General features: G+C 36.7%; 1 protein-coding gene across 3 annotated transcripts in view; it reads right to left on the bottom strand.

The window, feature by feature from the left end:
• Positions 1 to 26,101, bottom strand: part of SMOC2 (SPARC related modular calcium binding 2) — a 141,328-nt gene that overhangs the window by 73,510 nt on the left and 41,717 nt on the right. For all 3 annotated transcript variants that reach the window (XM_031048588.2, XM_031048589.2, XM_031048590.2), the window contains exons 2-5: positions 22,341 to 22,512; positions 9,126 to 9,232; positions 7,920 to 8,019; positions 1,100 to 1,147 (exon numbers count right to left, since the gene is read on the bottom strand). In XM_031048588.2, the coding sequence (XP_030904448.1) occupies positions 1,100 to 1,147; positions 7,920 to 8,019; positions 9,126 to 9,232; positions 22,341 to 22,512 (427 nt within the window). The remainder of the gene's footprint in view (positions 1 to 1,099; positions 1,148 to 7,919; positions 8,020 to 9,125; positions 9,233 to 22,340; positions 22,513 to 26,101) is intronic.

Genomic DNA, 26,101 nt, shown 5'->3' with positions numbered 1-26,101 from the left:
TGATTGATCATTTATGGTTCAGCAGCTCAGCTGCCACAGTCACAAACAAAAATAAAGGATTCTAGACAAGTTTCATACATGGGATAGTTTAAAGCTGAAAGCAAAAGTCCTGACCTAAAGCAAATGGGTAACTTAAGGTTAGTGGAACCCACAATTGCCTGGAAACACATGAAGGAACAATTTTCCAGTTCTTTGTAATTATTAGCTTTAAAGAAGTACTGATTTTCTTAACCTAACTGCACAATGTGTATTTAAATGTTGGGTAGACTACAATGTTGCAAAAGTTCCTGTAAAAAAAAATTTCAATTATATTTACAGTACACCACTCATTAACATTCACATAAATGTGTAACTTCTTTAAAATTAATTTATGCCATTGTAACTGACAGCTACATTTAAAATGCTATTTTCAGTTGAGTTTAAAATTCCTTTAGGTGTTTGGAGAACATAAGCTTTGATTTTGTTTAAAGCATAGACATCTCCCTCACTTAAATCTACCAGCTATGTTGGAGCCTCATCATATTTTGCCCTGCCAACAAGATATACACCATGATCTATCTCTAACAATAACAATCATCTGGCCATGAATGTAAGCCATCAGATGAATTAAACACAATATAGAACAAAGTGCTGAGTCCAAGATGACTCAAGCACTGATTGCTATGGAAATAAAGTGAGGACTCCAGTTCCTGAGATTTTGGGACTGCAGAATGCTGTCTTTATCTAACAGACAGAATAATCTGTCCTCCAGGGCAAGCAAACAGTATGGGAAAGTATTTCAGAGTAGCTATGGGAATAAAAGTTATCTTCCAAACAGCACAGAATAGCGAAGTTTGCAGGGCTGAGTTTGGAAAAGCATACTATCTATGCATATATAGACAAATACATGCATACATATATACATACATTTATACTTATACGTGTACTAAATAACTAAAATGCAGACATAAAATTCATAGCATATATGCATGTATGTGTAGTATACGTGTAGCTGTAATACATGATGAATAACTATTGATAATTGAAACTTATAGAAAATTACAGTGATGTATCCCACAGGTATTTTAGTTTCTATTTAAAGGCTAGCTAAGATATTTACCTGCTTTTCCTGCACCTTCTCGTTGTGGCAGCTTCTCACTCACTGAACCTGCAATGGAAAAAGGAATTAAACAGATAAATATTATTTTTATTTTTAATATGTCTTCTAAGAAAAATAGTTCAGATTTAATGAGTCATTGAAACCTTTCTGCTTTAACTACCTCACACAAAGCCCTCTGAAAACCCTATGGTGGTGTAAAAAGTGTGTGAGTTGGTAGAGGCAGAGACGGAACATTATTATGAGTTTCAGCCCAGGTTAGTTGCGGGAGACATCCCCAGAGTTGTGGCACTTAGAAAAGGAGACAGCAGCAGTGGAAATGGTATCAAGAAGCTTGCAGGAGATGGAGTTTAATAGATTATCCAACCAGCCTGGACTCTAACCCAGCATCCAGTCTTGATTTCAAGTTGTCAAGAAATGAAGAATCTACTGGTTTCTTTAGTAGTTTTTACAGGAGGTGGTTGCCCTTAGGCTTTAGAATAGAAATACTTCCTTATTTCTTGCATATATCTCATTGTTACAACCACTGGCATGATTCTAACTCCTAGCCACTTCTTATCAACAGATCTATCTCTGTTGCTTTAAAAAAGCACCTTCAGAAGTAGTAGTTTTCTCTCTGAAGACCTACATAGAGTGATCAAAAATTAAAAATCATAATGTCTATCAATTCTCACCACAGTCTCTTCTTACGTATACCTGCTTTAATGGAAAAAAAAGAACAAAATAAAACCTAACAAACCCCAACCAAAAAAAAAAAACCAAACCAAAAAACCACATCTGACAGATGCTCTGAAGTGTGTGAAATAATATGGTTGCCTTAATTTTCCTAGTTTATTTCCCTCCAGAATCACTAAAATCACTGGGTTTAAAACAAACAAAAAACCCAAACCTTGCAGCACAATATATCTGTTCTAAAAGGACAATTTAAATAAGAGAACCCACTAAATCACAGGCATTGTTACTTGATAGTTACTTCAACATCAAGTTTAGACACAGGAGCCTGCCAGAGGGAAGACAGCTCAAATCACAAATCTGGCACGCTGATTTTAAAGCCTTCATAAAAGAATACATGACAGTGCAGCCAAGCTGGTACTACCTTCTGAAGGATTCAGCTTTTAATACAGCTTTTACATACCCATAACAGAAATATTCCACTTTAGACACTTCTTTTTTTTGGTGGTAGTGTATTTTTATTGTATTATGTTTGAATCACCAGAAAATCAATATACTTAGTGATGAGTCAGTGTTAATGCAGACAGGAAAAATAAAGTCATTATAATTACAGGAATTATATCCAGGGGTGTTTGGGACAGTTTGCTCTAAGCAGACTGCAATACTAATCCATCTGTTCACTCTGAAGAGAAGGAAGATTCTTGCATTTACGCTAGATGAAGCCAGAAGATCTGAGCTTTCTGGTGCTTGGCTTGAATTTGGTAAAAGGCTTAGCTTGAACTCAAATAAGATGTCCTAGTTTTAAGAAGTACTGCATACAAAATTACAGGTTTTTCTAATTGCACTAAATACCAGTCATCTAATCTTTCCTCAACTTTCATCCAGTTACAATTAACTCTTTAGTTTCTCAATTGAATTTTGATGCTTAGGCATATAATTACAATTCCCTTACAAATGCAGTGATTTTAGGTCTGACTCTCACCCATACTAAAGCATTTTACACCTATGTGTGAATAGAAATGAGATCTCAGCATGAGGAATGCGTGTGACAAACTGTCACAGATAGCCCCTTTTGTGCTAAAAAGAGTATTAAGTAAAGCCTCAGTCTGACACCAGTGTTGTCTCTTTATGTATATTCAGAACCATTATTATAAATTGAACTTAAAATTCAGCTTATTATCGAGTCATTTAATGTGTTGGTGAAATTTATATAACATTCTACATCTTATATCAGAAAAATCTTTCCAGATTTCATTAAAATCAAGATGCCTTCAGATTACTCCATCTGTATGTGAAATGGTGAGAAATAATGAATATATAATATTCATGCACAGTCGGGGAAAATTGAATTACTCTCTCTATGCTTTGCTTTTTTTTTTTTTATACCCTAAATTTTGATGTAAATTTGATGCATGAAGGAAGAGAGTGGCATTCACAAAGGCTAACATTATTGCAGTGAATTTAATTCACTGTGAATGCTGGGAAATTCATTTCACTAAAATGCTAGAACTTTCCTAAGTGAATGCTAGGAATATTAGGTACACTGGGCTAAAATGAGATTTGTAATAGTCTTGACAAGCTAAAAAAATATTTACAGAATTTCCTGCAAAGAAAATTCTGTGCCCTCACATAGATTCACCTGCAGTTTTCAATTTATGCAGCAGAAAATTTTCTTGTCTCAAAGTTCAAGTTGAGAAGGTTTATTGAACTTGTTTTTTTTTTTCCTACCACTTTCTGAATATATTAAAGTACTACTATCTAAAATTGTGGAAGGAAGTTGCATTTGCAAGTTTCTAGAAAATTGTATCTTCAATACTCACAACAAATGTTCACATTCTCAAAGAGAATAATAGAGAAATAATAATAGAACAAAGAGAAATAGCAACTTATAACTTCGATAAAGTTAGGCAATGCAACCAGCTTCCAAGTTTTCAGTGCACTGTAAGCCACCAAAACACCACATAAAAGTATTTATGGAATGAGAGAGGGCAAGGAGGGATATTAGATTCCAAAGCATTATTTTAACAAGAAGAATGCAGTACTATTCTAGCTTAGCCATCTATCCATTTATGATTCTGATAAATAAAAACAAAACAAAACCAAAACAAAACCCAAACAGAAATCTTAATGCCTTAATTTACTGCAAACCCCAGAATTCCACTGAGTTTCACTATAGCAGCTTCTGAGGCACAATAACCATCCAGGGAATGTGATGTGAGTTTTGCGGTTTGTAATTTTAGAAATACCCTTTTTCTATAGATATGGTAATATGCAACTATCCTTTAAAAGAGAATGTGAGAATCTACTATTATCTAATATATATAATGATTTATGATCTTGAATATTTGATATCTAATCGCTGAATGCAGATATCAAGAAACAGGAATGTTATCTTTCCATGTCGTTTTTTCCTCACATATGGATGCATCTGACTGTGTATGTATAGGGAAAGTACTCTGGACAGGGGCAGAAGATATACATGATTCAAAGATGGGTATTTTTACCAGCTAACAAAAGTAATGTAATTTAAATTTTTAAAGGTTCATTGACTTCCCACATGTTTATTTTCATTATTTCTGAATTTTTAATGGTACTTGTATTTTGGCCTTAAAAATGATCACACCATCTTAATTGTAAGGTAGCAAAACTACTTCACAAAAATACCCTCCATGTCTCCATACCTCTGCAATCACACTAGCAGAAGCCCAGAACACTTAATAAGGCATAAAACCCCTACAATAGGCAAACACTGTATTTTTCAATTATAATTTAACACCTGCTTCTCAGTTTCTGCCCCATTTCCCAGGACTCCATACCTGTGGAATTTCTACAGTTCCCTGCAGTGCTGATAACAGAGATGGGAAGTTGTAAAAATGTCTATTTTTTATGCCTGGTGTTCTTTAGTGAAAGTATTGGGGGACATTCATCATTTTTAAGGAGCTTTCTTTTTAATGCTGTCATGGGAATGTGTTTGATTTACTCTCCCTCTCACCCCTACTCCTGCAACAGTGGAGATTACTTCCATGGTGTGGAATGACATTCTGAGATTTATCATGTGTGCTTTACCAATACCGAGTGTTGTGCAGGAATAACTGGAAACCACAGGAAAAAAAAGCCTCTTTCAGGTAAACACGTGGTAATTAAACAAAGGTTTTATATAAATTAGCTGTAGAGTCCTGTGTTTTTTAATGCTGCTTGTAACCTTCCTCTTTCCACACCTTGTGTCTACCAAAAAAGATGTCAGGAAGAGTAACCAGAACAACACACTGAGCAAAAAATGGCTCATACAGCTACTGTAGGTACATAAAAGATATTCACAAGACACTTTTCTGTCCCAGGACCTGAGGTACCTTTAGGAAGCATCATGCTTTTCATCTAGCCAATATTAGAAGTTAGATAAACGTAGGAGTTGTTTCACATATCTAATATCACACAGTAAATGTGAAACATGGATAGGGGGTGGAATTGGCTAACCAGACTTTTATCTGCCCATCCTAAATTCTGTCCCATATTTCCTCTATTAAAATCCAAGCTCTTCCAGGCTGTCATGCTCTTCTATTTCTGGATATTCACTAAAGTCAAAGGTGGTTCTACTGGGAGAAAACGAAAGGCAAGAAATTATCCCATAACTTAGGAACAGCACAGTTGGTTACACATGTGTTCAAAACTTATCTGAAGTTACTGAAGAACTAAGATAAAATTGAAAAGAAACACTGAACAATTTAATTAAAATAAGATATTTTTACACATTCCATGGTATTACATTTCCTCTGAGAAAATCATTATGAAAGCACATTCACAATTAACTCTACCTGCCATCTTTGTTGTCTGTGTATAATTCTCCTCTAGATGAAAAAGGTGGCAAAAGTGATCCCGTTCAAAAAAAGTCTAGTAAGTGCAAACTGAGAAATTTGCATAAATGTCTTTGAAATAGCTATAGCATCATGCCTGCAAAATATTCAGAAGCAAATGAAAAAACAAACATGCTGGGGTCAGCCTGCCACTGCTACAGGAGACTTGCCTGCAATCTCAGAAAGTAACAAGGCAATGCCTACATCAAGGCTAGCAACAAAAATATGTATTAGACTGAATAGGGACAATAGTGTTGGAAGAAATGGCACCCCTGAGATATTAGTTAGAATAGAAGTGCATCTACTCAACTTCAGCATACACACTAATATTTTGATTGTAATTCCTGTGCATAGTGGTACTAAAGAAAAGTGTACAGAAGGGAATCAACAGTGATCTGGAAAATATCACAAGTCCTGGGGAAAAAAAAAACAACAAAAACTCTTATCCTAAACAGATGGCAATTTTGAATATATAGTGTGAAATGGGAGAAGGGTGCAGCTGTGCCTCAGGCTTTCAGTCTGCAATATAAGAGCAAAGTTTTGCCTTATTGTACCACGTCAGGTTCTGAGAAAATCTGTAGCTGCCTTCTCTGCTGAATGAGGTTTCTCCAGACCTCTTAAGACTAAGATCTTCACTGCTACCACTGCAAAATCCCCTAGCATTTCAAATTTATTTCCAAACACTGCTGTAGCTGGGCTTCTTTCCCGAGGGACAAAGGGGTATATTGTCCTTTGACAATATACAATATCAAGTATGAGAACACTGATACAAGCAGGGGAGGAAATATGCAGATATGATCCCTAGGGGTCTCATAACAATTGGAAAGTTACCCACAATCTTCCATGAAGGAAAAACATACTCTGTATAGTCACCTGGGCCCTGGAGCAGCCTCTTTATCTCTGAGCTACTAAATTAAGATCAAGTGCTACTATCACCTTCCCCTTAGCATTTCTGTAAAAAATTTCCCAGCCCTCCAAAAACAAACTCAAGCAGTCTGGAAGTTTATCTGCTAGACACATGAATATAGTTTCAAGAGGAACTAAGGTCTTGTTCCTGTAATGATAGAATAACTCTTATAATAAACTATTAACTAACCTAGAACTACACTGAAGCAACTATTATTATTAGCAAAAGCAACTAACTCAGCAACATCTTGAGCCAAAAACAATGCCATTTGTTCTCTGACTGTTCATACACTTCAAATTTATATTTATTATCAATGTCAATGAAAGACGGTTAGAAGCAGCTTTCTAAGCACAACCCCTTTTTCACTGATGTCAGTGAAACATAAAATAACTATTCTAACCAGTCTTCTGAAAATGTCAGTAATTTCTAATTACACTAAAATGAATGTACACTTTTCTCTATTTTTAAGGCTTGTGAACATTTTATGTTATTTTTCACAATGGACTGTCATTCTACAGCAACTTTTCATACTGGATCAAAAGGATTTGTCTGAAAAATATTCTTTCTGGCTAAAGTGCACCTACAGACAAGATGGATGGGAGATTCTCCAAATCATTTAAACAAGACAGACCTTATAAGCAGAATTAACTATTTATATCTTTGTTGAAACTTTTGCAGTAATCTCTTGCGTAATTCCTCTATATATTAAAACATCAATACTATTCTTGAACGACTGAAGTAGATTGGACCAGGTGAATTCCCTCAAAGGCCCCAGTCCACCTTCTTTTCCAGCTTCATTTACATTATCAGGTTAATTTTTTTAAGCTATTTTCCAGTTTCTGAGAGAATGGTGCTACAGCACAAACAGGCATACAATACGTTGTTTTAACATATTTTTAAGAGCTGTGTCTGTGCAATTCTCTCAGCCTCAAGGAAGGTGAATAGCAATTCTTGCAACTGCTCATACACTTGGGATTTATATGTCAATGAAAGATGGTCAGAAGCAAATATCTAAAAAACAGTGAACCTGTTAATTGTCCTGATGAAAGACAAAAGGCAGTACACATGGCATATGCATATGACTGCAGAAACCCCCTTCAATAGCTAGATTATACTACTGGAATTAAAGTAGATGGATCATAGAATCACAGGGAGAATTAGAGTGGCAGTGACTTCAGACCTCATGCAGGGCTAGCTTAAAAGTTAGACCAATTTTCTCAAAGCCTTGTCCGGTTGAGATTTGCAAATCCCCAAGGATGGAGCATCTACAACCTTCGCTAGCACCTGTCTGTGAGCTGAACCACTCTTCCAGTGAAGACTTTTCCTCCTTAAGTCTAATCACATGCCACATAAATCTGCTATTCTAATGAGACAATGTTGTAACAAGTCTTACCTGGGCACCGGGGAGTTTTGTGGGCCACAGCAGTGCCACTGATAGGACGACCATTAGGAGTGACACACCAGCAGTATCCAGTATAACTATGGCACTGAACCTGTCAGGAATGAGATGAACCATATGCAGTTTGTCAGACATATGTCTGTTATCCCACAGCACTCATGACATGAGTATGAAACACTAGTCCAGCAAACTACAGTCTAGAACAATAAACCATAATGGACCTAATCTCAGTCCTACATATGATTCTTCAGCATAAAGAAGTTTATTTCAAGCAAAGCATGGTAGTCCTTCAGAACTGAGTGAAGAGAAAACTATTGAAATATGTGGTTGTTTACACCCTATTTCAGAAGACTGAGGTGCAGGTGTTATGAAAACCTCACAATGAAGTTCCTCAAGAGACCTATAAACTGTTACTGAAGCAAGCAATCTTGATTTTTTTTCCACATACAGAACATATTGTTCCACCCACTGAAGGAGCAGGACAGAGTGCTTCTGCCAGCATTATTCATATCCCAAGCTGTCAGAAAGGAAACTCTTGGAATTCCTGTTAGAAATCAATTGCATTGTAATTCCTGAAGGCCAATATCACTTCCCTCACCATGTCTGAAATTAGAAGGATTGTCTTCAGCATAACTTCACCACAGAAATGCAGTACAGAGGCAGCAGAAAGTGATGTTGATTGGAATACTTATCAGAGTAAGCTTCTAACTTAATCCCTTCTGATTTCCATGATCTAACCTAAGCAGATTAGACTTAGACTATACCCTTGTGCAGAAATTCAGCTGAGAATAGGGAAGAATTCTCTACGATTCATGTTTCAGCACTAAGATATGGACTCTGGTTGCAAGACTTCTGGTCCAAATGAGGAAGAGATCAGAAACTCCAAGCATTTTACCATCTGATGAGGAGGATTCAGGGGGCTACAAGAATGACTCGGATGCCTCAGCCTAGAAGAACATGGAGTGCATTGCATGAAAAATTATAATGTTTGGCTCTTTTGCTGGCCAACTCTGAAAAAAAAAAGAACAAGGGCTTGGCACAAAACACGAATTTTCCTTCAATTTTTTAACATCAGATGTAGCACAAATTATATTTTGAAATCACATTTCACCTCATTACATTTGTCTCTTCTTCATTTTCTACAAACACACATATTCGGACTTTCTGGCCATGCAAGATAATGAATGAAAAATTTTCAACCTGACTATATGTGCCATCGTCATTGCATTCTGGGATAAACACTTGCTGAAATTCCTTTCGAGCTTGTTCCTGGGTGTACTTCCTCTCAGCCACACATCTGGAAACATCTAGGGAGAGGGAGAAGACAACTCAGTTAGATGACGCAATACGAAGAAATGATAAATGATAATCTAAATTAGGAAAAATAAGGAAGGATCTGAGATGCATAAAGAGAATCAGAATTATAATCAGTGAAAATGTACAATCACTTGCAATATTTTTAGGAAAAAAAACCAGTAGAAGACAAATTCTAGGCAATATTTCAGAACTGAGAAATAAGATGGAGAGATGCCTGGAAAAACAACCTTGTTGCTCCAACTGCTGCGAAATTGTAGAAGCCCAAAGGGGGCTTCTCCTATGAATTTACCACAGCAATAGACACTATATTCTGTCCCACAATATTCTTTCAGCGCTGGTGGCAGCACAAGCTTTCCAGAGCTTCAGGAAAGGCAAAGCAGGCAGCAGGAGCCTTGTATTTCCTACCATGATTTTACACACTATCTACTGCAGTTAGGCAGCAACCTCAGCTGTGAGTACAGGTGTGCCTACCAGGCTGGTAAAATAAATGTAATAAAATATATTGTATGCTATAGGGGTTTACTAGGGAGGTGATACTAATAATTTTAGACATTAATTCATACTATGGTTAAATTTAGTGTAAGTTTATGATTTAGACATGGCATAAGTCAAGTCTACCACATGGTCTTTTTTTGTCCACTGTGTCATTACTAGCACCATCTCCTACATTACCTTGTACTGGTCTCCTTCCAAGACAAGGTAGAAAATTACACAGCTTTAATTCAGTTTTCTATTGTCTACTAAATTATATTGTCTACTACATATACTTTATTTCAATTAGGCAGACAAGGACTGAGAAAAGACACATAACATACACTGTTATACCTTTCTTTGTTTAAAGCTGCTACAAATTTTAGTGTTTTGCTGATGCAGAGTCAATACTTTAGGATCTACTTGAGCTACGCAATTTCAGAAGAAATGAGAACACCAGGAAAGCTTAAGGTAGCATTAATGATTTCAAGATGTGACTGTAACATCTGAATTAGAATGATCTCAAACACACAAGCATAAAAAATCGCTGCTTCTGATCCTGTTTTGACTGTTAACTGTTTCACAGTAATTGGCTAGATCACTTTTAGGGCTAAAACTGTCCAGTGATTACCTATGAGACAGGAGTGTTGTGGTGATCCATGAATGTTCATGCAGTTATTCAAAAGCACAAGGACAAGCCTTCCAGTTCATGCAGGTTGCTCACTGAACAGAATCTGAACAGTGAGGCAAAACCTCTTCCACTTCCCCATTTGATATCAGCATATCTTGACAGGGTTTTGGCACCTAAAGTCCTCAGGAACATATAGGTGAGCCAGCTAAGTTCTCAGATCCACAAGCACCCTCTCTGTGCCAGTATCAACCAGACACACATGCACAGAACCACCATGGAAGCATGGTGCAACTGTGGAAGTCCTTAGTACAGGATGAATCTTTCACTGGTCATCTCCACCAAGCTTTGGACAACTCACCTGTCAACACTAGTATATAAAATTTCCATCAAGCCCTAGGTAATCTGGTGTGGAAGTGCAGTTTAATGAGGACAGAAACTAGTCCTCAGCATCTGCATACTGAAAACAAAATTGGGGCCCCTTAATTCTAATCTTTGTATTGATTTCCCTTCTGTTCTTGGATTCATGTGCACTACTTCTGTGCATTAGTTTACTCTTCTCACAGGAACATTATGAGAGTTCATGTTGGTAAAATGCCCAAAATACATGTGTCACTTTGAAAAACTGTGTTTCAGTCTTAACAACCTTAATCGTATCATGTCATTACAGAAGGGATATTCACAGAGATGCAATGTTACCTAAAATGAACAGAAAAATTCAACCATCCAGAAACGTGAAGAGAAATAACAAGGAACTGAATTAATTTGTACTCTGGTCCTTTAATAACCTGTTTCATCAAGGGAAAATTATAGTCAATGTACTGTGCAGCTCAAGTGAAGCCTGTTAATGTATGCACTGCCAAAACTTTTTTGGGGGGAAAAAAAAAAAGGAAGATTTTAAGCAAGCTTTGGTGTCATAAGCCTTCTTCTGAGCATGGTTTGGTTATACAGTACTTAATAACATGTGGTTTTAATGTAGCTAGTATTTTAACTGAAAATAAATCACTCCTTTGTTGGCCCTCTGTCCTCGTTTTTCTAGAATGACATGTGGTTTAAATGTCTAAAAGGAAAAGTGATATAAATTCCATCACATAAGGTCTCTGGTATAGTACCAGTAGGGTTGTAAATTATCTCCAATATTTGAATTATCATAAAAACATGCCAAGGAGAAAGAGAAGTTCTCCAAAACCATCCACCACTTGTTCCTAAACAGCCTGATGCTCTAAAGGCCTCCTGTTTCTGGATGATCTAATATGTTTTAAAATCAACAATTACCAGATTTAGTGGAATACAAAATTCCCATCTGAAGCCTTATTTTGTATTATATAACCATGGAAACATTTTAAAGCTGTAGGCATCACTGTACTTCAGTATACCCAAAATAAACCCATGAAGATTTCTTAACCAAGTTAAGCATCTGAAACTATGTATTGTCAAAATATTTCCAGTTCTTTTTTTTTTCATTTCACCAAGGTACTACCACAAGGGAATAACTATGACACATAGACACAGTCTAAACCTGATAGAACAAATGTAATAGGATGGTCAAGATAAAAAGAAGACATACAAAAATATTCTCCCTCAGAATATTAATGATCATTAAATTAATACTTCAGAAGAGCCAAATTCCTTTCAAATAAAGCATCACTGAATCCAAAACAAGTTATAATACTTTTTATAATAAATTTGTGGGATTTACACCACCTGAGAATCTGCCTCTGTGTCCTGATTGCAATATCTTCTAAATCTACTGCATGATTTCAAATATATTTTCCAAAGGAAAAGAAGAAGTCAAGATATTTATGTGCTAGATATCTATAAAAAATAGCAGCTGAACAAGGATGAGAAGATTAATTCTTGCCATGACTGGGAAAAAGTCTGAAACATGACCTCACATCAACTTATCAGACAAGAGATGGATGTAGGGACATTTTGCAGCTCCTAACAGGAAAGTCAGTGATAGGGAAGATCTTAATCCATAGGCAAACAAACCTTTTACATTGTCATTGCTTCTGCTCACTCAACAAAGCCAAATCTGGGACTCATTGCGCAAAGTCCTGTGAGTGGACCCAGACAATTCTTGTCAATAGGCTCACACAAAACTCAAAGTGCATGAATTTAGGCTTAAGTGGATTGACAGAGGAGGTTTATTGGAATACTGGCATCTAAGGAGATACCAGTTAAGTCGCTCATATACAGATTCAACTTTCCTCTTTCTCTAGAACAGGAATCACTCAGATCAGGATGGACTCTGATTCTTTTGATATGAAGACTGAGAATGAAAAGTAGTGAAACATACCTGGTAGCTCTCTGCTGATTTATCAGCCAACAGCCTTGATTTTGATGATCACAGACCCTGACCAAAGCAGGCTAAATTCTTTTCAAGTGACACTGGTGACAAACAACCTAAGAGCAGAGGGGACTTCAAATCTGCAAGATGCTAGAAGAATGAAAAGAACTATGCAATGCTGTGCATCACTGGAACAATTCAGCCTTGTTTCACTGTTGTTATATTGGATATTTAGCTCTTAAAAAAAAAAAAAATCTGTTGTTTAAAAATTTGGAACCATCCAGCTGAAAAATAAGGGGCTTTAAATGGTTACCCATTTCTGACTAGAATTCCCACTATACTATATTTTTCTTACTAGCTTAAGTATTAATAAGGGACCCAGCAGGCTCAAGACAGAATCTGGTATATGACCTGGTGAAATAGCCATTTGACTGAGTGATGCAAAATCTGGCTGAAATGAGGCTCTATCTGCCTACACTCAGACAATGGGAAAAAACTTATTTTGCAGATATATATGCCTAGAAGTAATTGTGAATTATGTCAATGACTGACTCAGTGAGATTTTACCTTCTCAACTCCAGCGGAATGGGCTTTTATATTCCAGAAGATTGCTGGGAATCTCCTAGCATAGAAACTAAACATGAAGATGCACAAGTGTACCTTAAATAAGCTCACTTAGACTGTAAAAAGCTGTCAAACTGGGTTGGTACAGGGCTTGAGTTATTTTAGTACAGTACATTGGCCAATGTTTGATAGTACAACTGTGATTCAGCTCTGGCACTGCAAAGGCAGCTAAAGGTTTAAGAAGACAAATACATCCTGGGGTGTATAACTAAAGACAGAAACGGGTTCATGAGAATGGACAGAACTGAGATTAAAGAGCTGTAGCTGTTTGGGGAGGACTTTCTGAATTGTCCTAGTGACAATTCCTGAGGAGACCAGTGTCTGGAAGGCACAGATGAAATATAGAGCCATCTTAATTTTGTACTAAGCTTCTATATGCAACAGGGAAGAATTTCACCTACTAAGTGAAGTGGCACTGATACACTGTTGCAGGGTCCAGAACCAGATGCTGTCATGCGTGACACCTAGGAGCAAAGATTTCCCTGAGGTAGCATTGAAGTCAATAGGAAATTGCAGTACCCAAGTAAATTCTGGAAACAGAATCAGCCTCACAAGCAGAACAGGGCTGACTTGGAACTAATTTTATTTTATGCCTTATTTCCAACAGTACAACACCAAAACCACTGAGCTCTGGTGGGGGGGGGAGGGAGGGGGGAGAGGGAGGGGCAGAATCAAACCAGAAATAGCACCAAACATTTATCAGCTTCAACTCTGCTGGCTAGTCCTTGAATAATATATCACTCAGAGAAGTTTATGATTGGAAAGTAGAAGTTTATCTTTAAAACAATGACACAAACTCGTCAAGGGTGTAAACACCATCTAAAGTGACATTTAATACAATTGAATTTACAGCAACTTTGGGGCTCCACAGGGAGATCTAACCCAGATTCTCTCATGAAAAAGTAAACAGCTTGCCAAAAGAATCGATAAATCTCCTGCAAAGGTTTTGATTTAGTTAATCCGGTATTTCTTGGTTTGCTATATATTTCAGTAAGAATAAAAGTACCTTTCCCAGTCCCAATACACTGAGCAGACTTGGCTTGCTCTCAAAGAGATTATTGTGCGTGACACAATTTTGTTATGTATTTATGCATAAAATACACTTCACAGTTGATTGAGTTATTTTATTATAGATGGAATATCCTGTTGAACAGATCAGAAACATTTACCACTTTGTTAAAACTATTAATAAAGTGGTTAAACTTAGTCATTTGAAGAAAAAGTTCCCTTGAGGACTTCCTACAGATACGTAGCTGTTCTTATGCTTGAGAGAAAGCTTCTCTAAAGTCACATAGCTGCCCTACTACACGCAGCCCTACTACAGTCACAGATATTCACATATCTCTCACTGCTTCTCTGTAGGTTTCCCTTATTACTCCTCCATTATGCCAGAATACCTATATAAACTTACCTGCCCTTAAATTTAGAAACATACAGTGCAACAAGCTGTTTAAAGTTAGCACTTTACTGAATTGTCCTAACTATGATTCAGAGGTATTTTCTACTTCTGTGTTTTTTTCCCACTGCTATACCCTTTTTATAACTCATAGTGATATGATGAAATCAAATGGTCTTCATTTGTAGTTAGTTTAAAACAAAATTGCTTTATTCAGCATGCAATCTGTTTTGGAGTTCAGCACACCATTTGGTTTACATGACAAACTACACAGAACATGAAATTTTTTTTGCAATATTTGACCTAGGTCTGTCTATATTCCAAAGTATTGATCATGTCTACCAACAAAGCATGTAGTTTCTAGCTAGCAAACCCATAGAGAGCTATAGATGCTCAAAGTTTCAGGTTCAAAGATGCAGAGATTATTAGCCTCTTGGGTTGGAAAGGATGCCAGTGCAGACATTTAGCCTGACAGCCATAAAATAGACTTGCTGCTTCATGACAAGGGCTGGCCATCTCTTTCACTATTTATTTTTATTGCTGCTTTCTGGATTCAAACAAAACAACAGAGCAATCTTAGCCTCAACCCTCCTCTACTGGCATCTAACAAGCAGTGTGAGATTTCTTTGTTGTTTTGTTAGTTCACCACCCCCACATAGACCCCCATTTTGCAACCACTCAGCAATTTAGATAGCTAAGCTTTAAGATAAAATAAAGAATGTTGTGCTGGATTCCTTATTGGCACAATAATATTTCTCTCTGTTTGCTAACAGTCACATTTGGAGAGATACAGTCTGACTAGAACTGAATCAAATATTTGCAAGAAAAACTAAAGCTACAGCTTTCTGATTTTTTACATACCAAAGGCCAAACCAGGCTTTCAGAGCAGAACAAGATTACTTTCATACAATTACAGTAGTGCTTATTTGACTCTAAAAAGATACCTTTTTTTAGCCTAAAAATGATCCTATATGCATTGTTTCTCTGCAGCCTAGCTTTGGCAAATTATGCTTGAAGAAACATTATAATGAAAAACTGAGTATTTTAAAGAGAGATAAATTTCACCTCCAGCAAACTGTGGATACTATTCCAGTGTTACTTGTCCTGTGTTCTAATAGGTACACTAAAAAGAGCAAAGGGTATTCCTCAAAAATATTCCAAACATACTTAAAACTTTATATACCTCCAACAAATTCCTACCAGAAAGTATAATCAGAAACCAACTCTTCTTGCTTTCAGAGACTACATAAAGTATAATATCAGTATAGAGATACCTTTTGCTCACCAAGATGTTGAGTATTTTCTTCCTCAAATTACCGTTTTTACTACAGTGGCTTGATACATAACAGGTTGACACATAGTATAAATGAAGACTCAAAACCAAAATGAGGGTGAGGCTGAACAGTGTTTTTATCAGGATTGCCAGAATTACAGTGGGGGAATGTGCAGTCATCCTACAGATTAAACATAGCATCTGCACTAAGAAAATATGTCTGAAAAAGGAGACAGCTCCCAGATTTTTTTTTAATAAAACTCTGCCCTGCAATCATTTTTTTCCCAGCATCCCTTTCTTTTTGTTTTTGGTTTGGGTTTGCTTTTCCATTTTCTTTTTCCTCATAAGAGTGAGGACAAGTAAAAACTGTTCTTCTTTCAGTCTGCAGATCTACTAAGCTCTCTGTGTGTTCAGGATTACTTTTTATAACCTGATACTTTGGTCCAGTTCCACTTCCACTCATTTCACCTAGGAAAAGTACCAAACCTACTCACTACATCTTTCTGTCTCTAAAGGAAACATCTCAGGAGCATATTCTGACAGGAAGCAGGTGGCCTGGCCAAACCAATAGCCCTGCCCATACACTGACCTAAGGGACATGCTCAGGCAGTGCAAGCATACATTGAGCTCACATCTGGCTCACAGGCAAACTTGAGCTTGAGGGCAACCTCAAGCCTTAACAATACAGGACAAGGTGTTCACTCAGAAAATATGTCCAGCATTTACAACCCACTCCTGTAGCTAAGAGGTGAAAGTAATATTTTCCTAAAAGATGCTTAGATGGATGAACTATAGGATGGAGATTAATTTACCAGCCCAAAAGAACTACTGCTCAGTGATATGTCCTTTCTCTGCACGAAAGGAAAAATGATATCAGCATGTTTCTCCAAGGAAAGAAAGGTAGCTTAATTCATATTGTTTCAAAATATTTAAGTATGTCCTTAATTCATTCATTAACTCATTGTAGTAATTGTTCAAATTAATGAAACTTCACTATTGCCAAAAGCCCCATTTTAATGAAACAAACACTGAGTGTTTCTCTCCTTAATGAAAGTAAATAGCAAACAGCAAAATACCTCTTTACGGGAAATTCCACGCATATTTTAATGTAGTTCAATTCCTTATGAGAATTGTAAAAATTAAGATAGCACTTTTTGTTATGTCTATGGTAGCCTATAAAAGAATGGCATTTTTAAACAGCCATGGTCTTAAAGATACTGTAAATGAATTAAGCTAAACATGGACTATCTAGGGTTTCCAGTGGAGAAAAGGTATCTACATAGTTGTAGAATAACGATGACACAACTCTGTGTGAGAGCTTTCCTCAGTGTGTTCATGAAGCAGCAAGTCCCTGCTGGGGCAACTTCTGCAAATACTGAAAAAAAAGGTTATTTTCAAGTGTATTATCCTGCAAAACTTGCAGACCACTTTCAAGGCAAACTTTAGTTACACCAATAGGAACTCCTCCTCTACACAGGACATCTTCATAGGAAATAGAGGCTTTGTAGTTCAGATGGAACATTCCCACTAGCCAGAAAACCAAAATTCAGTCACAGCATTGCACACACTCTTCAGCTTCCTCCTGAGAAGTTGCCTAAATCTCAGCCTTCACAAAGAGTTCAAATGCTTAAATGAAGTTCAAACTACCCTAGATGAACTACAGTGCCACCTCTTCCTATTCACCCATACACTGTTAGCAAAACTGCAAATTAACTGCTGCTGTCCACCAGACACTGCCTGCTTTGTGGTGCATTAGAGAAAACCTGTGTTCCCTCCACTAGACACTCCTATTACAGATATTGCTCACATTGAACAAGATGCAATCTGCTAGCAGACTTTCTAGACTAGAGACCTGAAGTTACTGAGATGATAGACAAAAAGCTGTCCAATGAGAATGGAGTTATTTAAAGATACTAGATTCTGAAAAAACTCCATTAGTCCCATAATCTTCCCAAATCCTCCACTAACATAGCTAGAACTAAAGCTTATTGTCATGGCAAAAAAAAAATGCATGGTTTCATTGAAAAAATCCTTCGATCCCACTCAGCATCATCATTTTAGCTTTCAAAGCTAATACATGTTATTTACTGTCACAGTAAACTGTGTTTAAAAGCTTAAAATTATTTGAAAGCTGCTACAGGAAAAATAAGAGTTCACATTTTCAAAGTTCATGTGAAAAAACTTGCTGAGTAGTGAAGAATAAATAAGGCAACAAACCTGACAGATTTTAGTAGCAGTAAAATTTATAGAAGTCTGCAGAAATGAGTTGAAGCATTCTCTTTTTTTATTATTTATTTATAATGTAGTATTTTCATGGCAATAGAAAATTTGAATATTCTTTGTGCAACGCCATTCTATAGCAATAAGACTGAATTTTACAGAGTAATTCTAACAGTTAAAAAAAGAAGGAAAAAAAATGGCAGAATTCTTCATTTGAGAAGTACAAGGTGCTCCATAAGAAAAAACAAAATAACTTGTTTCAGGTAATCACATCTATCATGATTTGTGACAGACATTCAGGGTCACATTTGTAAGATAAACAAGGATATCTTCACTTACCAATGCCTCTCCCATTTCTGCTGGGAAAGACACTTTTAGATGATGTTTTGTGAATTTCAGTTTTCATACAAGCCTTTTGGAGTAGCCCATACCATGTTCCAAATCATGTAAAATCCCTATAAACGTAAAACAATATCTACTGGCCCTACAGGAAACTGCAGTGCTGAGCAATACTTCCTACTCATAATGGGCAAAAGCATCGTTCATATATATAAATTAGAAGCAGGTTCTTTACTTTTTAGAATAAGTTTTTTTCCTCTTTTTATTTTCTTTTTTTGTTATTTTTTGCAGATATGTTACTTTTGCATGGTTGGTCCTGTTTTCAAGACTAAGAAATTTCAACTTGTACTTTTTGCATGCACTAGCAAAGCATATCAAAGTCTCAGTTCTGTAGCTTGCAAAGGCTTCCTGTGTGACATCTAGAACTCTCCCATCCCATTCTCACCAGCTGTAATTTAGGGAACAAGGCTAAGTGCTAAAGACCTCATACATGAGTTTGTACTAGTCATAGGAATAGACTGATCCTAGCATGTATAAGGGCAGTACTGTAAGAGTAGGTAGGCTCAGTTCTCAGTTTGAACTGCCTTAAATCCCTAAAACAAGATGGCTTTGTGCAATCTACCAGCTTAATGGTGTAGGCAGTCACACTGTGTTCTGGCATTGCTTAATTAATTAGTCCAGACATAGCCTCTATGTCTTTCTGGCCAGTTTAAAAGCAATCATGTTGCTTTTCCATTTCTTATATGTTTTGTTTCTTTGGCTATGCTGGGCTAGATTTACTGTGAAACATTTGCGTGTGTGTAGTGGATCCCCATCACAGGTGATATTTTAACAGTTCCCCTAACACAAATAATATTTCTCAGCTGTCAACATACATTTATTTATTAGATTCATAACCTTGTTCCACAGTAAACGTCTGTGTCAACCAAGTGGCAAATCTCCAGAACTTCAGAGTTTAGATTTTGCTTGGAAAAGTATCCAAAGCTTGGATGCTCACCTACAGTACACACAGATTATTTGGGAACTGCAAAAAGAGGCTGAAAATTTTATGCGATTGTAGCTTCTTACAACATTTCCAATCTTAGCACTGGATTATATAAAAAAAAAAGAGTGTGAGAAAAATAAAATGGTTTAAATTCTGCCAGTTAGCTGTCATTTAGTTTCAAGATCCAGGATCTTCAAGCGGTTTCCTTCACAATGCTAAAGAATTACCTAGGCTGAGCATTGTTGCCGTGAATTAAACTTGAATTAAGAAAGGAATAAAAGCATATTTAAGGCAAATTATCCCCTTGTAATTTTAGTATTTAAGTGACCAGAATCAAGCAGGTGAGACAAATGCTGAGAGCAGGTGAGGAGGAGAAAAGATAGTCAAGCTAAATTTGGCTTTCTCAGGAAAAAAAGATAGGGAAAGAAGCCATCTGTCTGGTGGTGTTCCAAACTCCCCTACGGATGTAAAAAGAAAGCAGAGCTCCTAATATATAAACAACAAAAATAAATATAAAAATTTTCTATAGAAAACATAGAAAATTCTATATAATTTCTATATAAAATATACAAAATTTTATATATAAACAGAAACAATATATGAAGAAATTGACTCAATTATTCCAAAAAGTCATTGACATTATCTGTCAGTGTTTAGATTTCTAGCAAACAGACTGAACTGAACAAGAATTTGGTCACCATGCTTTCAACTAATTAAAAATGTATATGAAAGTATTTAATCTTCATAAAAGATTTTTGTGAACAGGGATTTTTACCTGTGAAGAAGACAGAGCAAGACAGACACAGGCTTAAGAATGCCCTTTCTGATCAATGATTGATGACTATCAGGCACAGATTTAAAGTTGTGAATCCTATACCAGGAATTATTTCTTTCTTCCCCTCATAACTTCTGCATGCAAACATGCATGTTTCTTTCCCTTTTTCTTGCATTAGCAACCTCAAAACTTGCTTTAAATCCAGTGTTTTAATGGAGCAAAGTCTGTTTTTTTAGGGGGACAGATGAACACTTCCAAAAGGATTTGCTAATGAAAGCAAATTCTTAAACCTTGAAAGTTGCCCTGAAATGGAACCATCACTTTTTGGTCAGCCCTACTAAAATAACCCTCTGCTCAAATATCACCTGCAACAACAAATTTCACCACTCAAAAGCAACTGACTGAAAAGAGGTCTTAATCTGAGGACTTTCTTAGCTCTTTCAGAAGAATATTTGATGGGACTATCAAAAGTAGCTCTAGCAGTGCTAAAACTGAGACTTGCAGCTATTCCAACAAATCATATTTTTATTCTTTAAAGCTTGTTTTTACAGCTTGAAATATTTCTGATGATTTGAGCCATAAGTAGGAATAAAGACATTGGTCACTTAAAAATTTAAGGATGCTTTATTGAGTAAGAAATACTATGAAAGAGCACTGGTCTCTTACTGGTATTGACCAAGTACATTATTGGCAATCATGTGTCTATTGCAAATCAAAAGAAAAAACATCTTTAAATACTAGAATGATGCTTCATTTAATTGAAAGGTTAAAAACATCTGACTGATGAGGGCATGATGTATACTTGCTATTAGCAACACTTAAATTGCTTAAGATGTCTAATTCCAAGTCTGCAGCTGTATTGACACACTATTATTAAACAGCAAATGAGCAGTTCTCCAAATACTAGTTGTTTACTGCAGAAAAATTTGCCAGCATTGCCAAGGACACCTTCAATAAGGCAATTCAATGTACCTTTAGAGAAAAAATTCTTGCAGATGACATTGTCAGTATGATAACAGAAAAAAAAAATAGAGAAAAATAGTCAAACTAATTTCCGTAAAAGTGTATAATGCTCTAATACATAAAATGAACAAATGAAGAGTGCACAAGAATTCTCTCTGTTGTTCATGAGCGTAACGAAAGCTTTGGCTCAGGTAGCTTCACTATGTTATCCTTGTTTGCAAAAGTAAATAGATCCATCAGCTAATACAATGGCTTATTATGAAAGGGCGGAAGAATGAGCATAGTGTTTCATCTAGGCAGATGAGACAGAACATCTCTTTGAAGCAGTCTTGATGCTTCAGAGGTTTGCTGGAGCTGGAGAGATGATGTGGAAAATTGCCTCCTAGAGGTCGAATATGTGTGGTCCCTGGTCTTTTCTCTCAACCCATCCTGCCCCTCTTTTGGAAAGAAAGAAAGGAAAAGTAAATCTTTATGACCACAGCTATTCTTACATTTTAGAAAGAAGATCATTGTGTTGCGAATCACCCTACACTTCAGTAACGAACTGTGTTCCCTAGCACCAGGCTACTCTAAAAGTGAAAAGATTTAACTATGAATACTTTACAAATATTGGATCTGAGGTGCTAGGGCTGCATATCATGCAGTTTCTCCAAACAGACATCAGAAGTAGAAGAGTAGATTATCTAGGCAGAAATGGTCTGTGATGGCTCTAAGTATTAAAAACTTTCTTTTTTTTTCCCTTCACAAACTAAATGGTTGCAGTTAGAAAACATAAGACTGAATCTAAGCAACCCCAACTACCAAACTGCAACAGACAAGAAACCTCTGCAGGTAATAACTGCAAGAGTTACTCTGAGCCTTTCACTGATAATGGTCCTTTAGAAGAAGCACCTAAACTTGAAATTTCCTTAAAAGGGTCTTTTTATACCGTAAAGGGGTGGGGAAGTAGTATTTTTTCTGACTGATAAAGGTCAACTTATCTTTATGTAAATCAACAGGATGGATTTCAACCTACTTGCTTTTAGAAAGCTTTTCCCATACAACACTCCTAGTTTGCAATATACAAACATTCTCAAAAACTATTTTAAGTCTACTATTTTTCATTATGGTCAAGAGAAACTTTGAGTTGCTCACCTTTGCAGTTGCCCCGGTAGGCTATTTCCAGCTGAGGGTCTTTGCATTTTGCTCGCTGAAATTCACACCGGGACAGGAAAGTTCTTCCATCAGATGCACAGAGTGATTTCTGAGGGGAACCTGCACAGTCCAGGCTGCACTCTCTGTCTTTGTCTTGGTCCACTCTCAAAAACTGGCAAAAAAAAAAAAAAAGAAAAGCTGTAGGAATGCTATTCTCATGTGAAAAGTACTCTGTGATCCCCTTTCCCAAGGAAGGCATATAAATATTACCCAAAACTGAAAAGAAAGCTCAGCCTTTTTAGCCTATTCAAATACTAGCTAGTTCATACTTCTGATTATTCAGCTGATGTTTTGAAATGGTAGTGATCGCAACATTTCTCTAACATATACTAAAACCACTATTGCAATTAGGAAATATCTGAATCTTCTTCAGCCATTATGAAGCTGGAAACAGCAGCTTGGAGTCTTTAAAGTAAAAATGGTGATAGCAGAAACATTCTCCACAACAAAAATGAGAGCAATGGAAACTTGACTATTTTATTAGTTATGCATTAATGAGTCAACAATAACAAGCCGAAAAATATGTTCTAAGATCCAAATAGGATTTTGGACATCATTACTCATCTAAAATTATACCCATAATGTTTCCAGTTGCCTCAATGTAAAAGGTCTGAAGAAAAAATGAGTGAGGTAAGAGAATCTGATGAAGCACCTTGTGAAATACAACAGATCATTTATTCTTGCAATGCTTATATTTAAAATCTAAAGACTCCTCAACAAAACTCTTACAACATGAAGGATGGTGTCCTGTATGTGGGTCACAACAACCACATGCAAAGCTACAGGCTTGGGGAAGAGCAGCTAGAAAGCTGCCTGGCAAAAAAGGACATGGGTGTGTTGGTCAATAGCCACCTGAACGTGAGCCAACTTGTGCCCACGTGGCCAAGAACTGACCTTCTTGTATCAGAAATAATGTTCTTCCTTTCTCAGAAATTCATTTCATCTCCTCCAGAAGCCAGGAAGTGGGTGCAGTAGGACAGAAGTAATCTCTTGCCATCAAAAGATGCTCCACTTTCTAGTTTTGCTGCAAAGCCACACTGAACTTGCCCTAACTGCTCATCTCCCCATCCCCACAACTGCAGGCAAGGTTCATGATTTTGGCATCATTTTTGGCACTGTGAAAAGCAGGAGCTACTTACCCTGAAACATGCTGCCAAAACCATAATTGTTTCTGACCCCTCTGCTTGCCAGCCAAAACCAAAGATAGTACTTTAACTTCTGAGCTCCTGAAAAGTAGGAACTTGGAAGGAGGTGAACTCAAGTCCTCTCTATCATTTTACTATTTCAGAATAAGCACAAAATTAAGCAAGGTATATAGCTTACACCAGGAGATAACAATTCTAAACATCAGGAGGTATCTAAGAAAAATCATTATCTAGTTGAATTATGTGTTTCGTTGCTGATGTTCATTATCATAAACCTCAGCTACAGAAAATTTTGAACTTCAGGTTAGAAACTGAAGATACTAAGAGGAGAATTTCAAGCAAAAAGAAGAGGACAAAGACCAGTATTTGAGCAGGAAAGAGTAGTACAAGCTAAAAAAATAAGAAAACATTTGCTACAGTTTCCCTGCATGTTATTAGGGGGAAAAAAATTATAAAGAGGCATAAATCTCTGTAATCTTCATACTTAAACTGTGGTCTATTTGTATTTCCTATCAGTTAATGTGAGACAATACAGATGTCGTTCTGGAGAGCATGCCTAAAATTGAAGCGACAATCTCAAAGGTATCACTTTAAAATGATAGTCATATGGTTGGATTTTGACCAGAATTTTTATAGTTTATTGGCACAGTAACATAAAAAAGAAAGTTTCCTTTTCCTGACATATTTAGTAATTTTTCATTTTTAACAATAATTAGTTTCAGAAACAAGTAACACAAATTACTCAAATTACACACAAACCCCAAAATTTTTATCCTGGCATGTAGTTCTACAGCTCCAAAGGAGAGGTTCTCTTTCCCATTTTGGAGCTATTTTTCAGGTCATTTTTCCTAACAGAAATTAATAATTAGCTGGTCTGAGTGAGAAGAGAACAAAACTTAAGTCATCTCCCTTTACCTGCAAAATGAGCAACAGGGGAGACAGGATTCAATAACTGACCAATCTCGACATTATGTCCATCTCCAGGGCATGCCAGGGTGCCCTGATGAGCTGCAGTGTTGGGGGGTCCTCCAAGTGAGGTCCTCCAAGACTTCCTTTCTTACTCTGGAGGCAGCTGCAAGAGTCAGGGTTTAGACTATGAAAAGTACTTTTCAAGCAAAAATAGACTACGTGGGGCCTCTGGCAATGAAACTGCATACAGTCCCCTGTTCTACCACAGATATGCCCTGTGGATTTGGTGATGGCACATCAAGTGATCTCCCTTTTCCTGTCTTGTGAAGTAAGGATCTGAATACAGCCTAGGCTGTGGCTAGGCACTTTACCACCCTTAATTTATCCTCAGCAACATCCCTGTTGAGCAGAGAATTATTTTTCAAAAGTACAGGAAGGCTTCATGACCCACAGAAAATCATGTGGTGGACCAGAGAACTGAACCCAGGCATGGGGTAGTGGAGAATCACACATAGCAACAGCCTACCCTTTATTCCATTTTTCTCACAGACTTTCTTCATCTTTTCTGTTTTGGGTTGTTGCTTGAGTTAAGATGGGTATGCCTGCTCACAGTGGACAAACCACAGTAACACTGTGGACAGCAAATCCCCTTAATCATCTGAGGAACAAAATCCACTCTCTTGAGAGTGTGATAGTTCACAGATAAAGCTATATTTTAAAGGGCATTTATCCAAAGAATGTTATTTAAGTATTTTATTATTTCAAAGCCTTGGAGGATATTAGAGTAAATTATGGGTTCAAGGATATTCAAGCAACCTGGAAAAGCAGAGGATGAAGACATACCCAAGAGACAAAACCACTTAAATAGCTTGTTGGTTAGCCAAACCTCACTGGAGAATTTGGTTTGTACATTTAAACAATTTCCACCAACCTAGTGTAACTGAGGAATTTGAGAGCAGGAAGGACAAAAAGGCAAGAAACTGCAAGAAAAGACAGCATACAAGACTGACTAGCAAATGTACTTATAAAATAAAGACAGAAAGTATATAGCCAAAGGAATTGATAAATGTCAAAACTAATAGAAATTATGAAACAAGCTAGGGCTAAGGGATTTCTCACACAATCTGCTGTTTGTTTAAACAGGAACAAGACGAGTCAGTGACACTAGGACAATACAGATGCATATCTTAGAGCTGCAGTTCCCTGTGAAATACTCCTTTTGATTAAAATAGGACAGTTTAGAGAGAAAGGTGACTCTAGATGCACCAGAAGGTGACTCACCCTGAAACAGGCTCATCTATTTCTGTCTTTAAGTTCATTTAACAAACAAGTCTGTTATTGTACAAACGTGTGATTCACTGAAAGGCAAGCTTAAAGCAGCATTTCTGTTGAATGCTAGTAGCAACTGATATTGAGCCAACAAAAATTGACCAGCCTGAGGTGGAACTATTTTGAATCACCACCAAAAACTGGACAATTATGGCTAAACCCTATTAAAAAACAAACCACTTTTAACAAAGAGGCGTTCCTGCCCCTAATAACACAGAAACCAGCCTAGTCAAGTTTCAGAAAATTGTTTTCAACTACAAATTGAAGCTTATGCTACAGATTAGCAGGCACGACTCCTCAGCTGGAATGGTTTTAACT

Source organism: Melopsittacus undulatus, chromosome 3, assembly GCF_012275295.1.
Source record: "Melopsittacus undulatus isolate bMelUnd1 chromosome 3, bMelUnd1.mat.Z, whole genome shotgun sequence".
Taxonomy (NCBI): Eukaryota; Metazoa; Chordata; class Aves; order Psittaciformes; family Psittaculidae; genus Melopsittacus; species Melopsittacus undulatus.
Note: the sequence above shows the minus strand (reverse complement) of the source record. Positions and strands in the feature narration are given on the sequence as shown.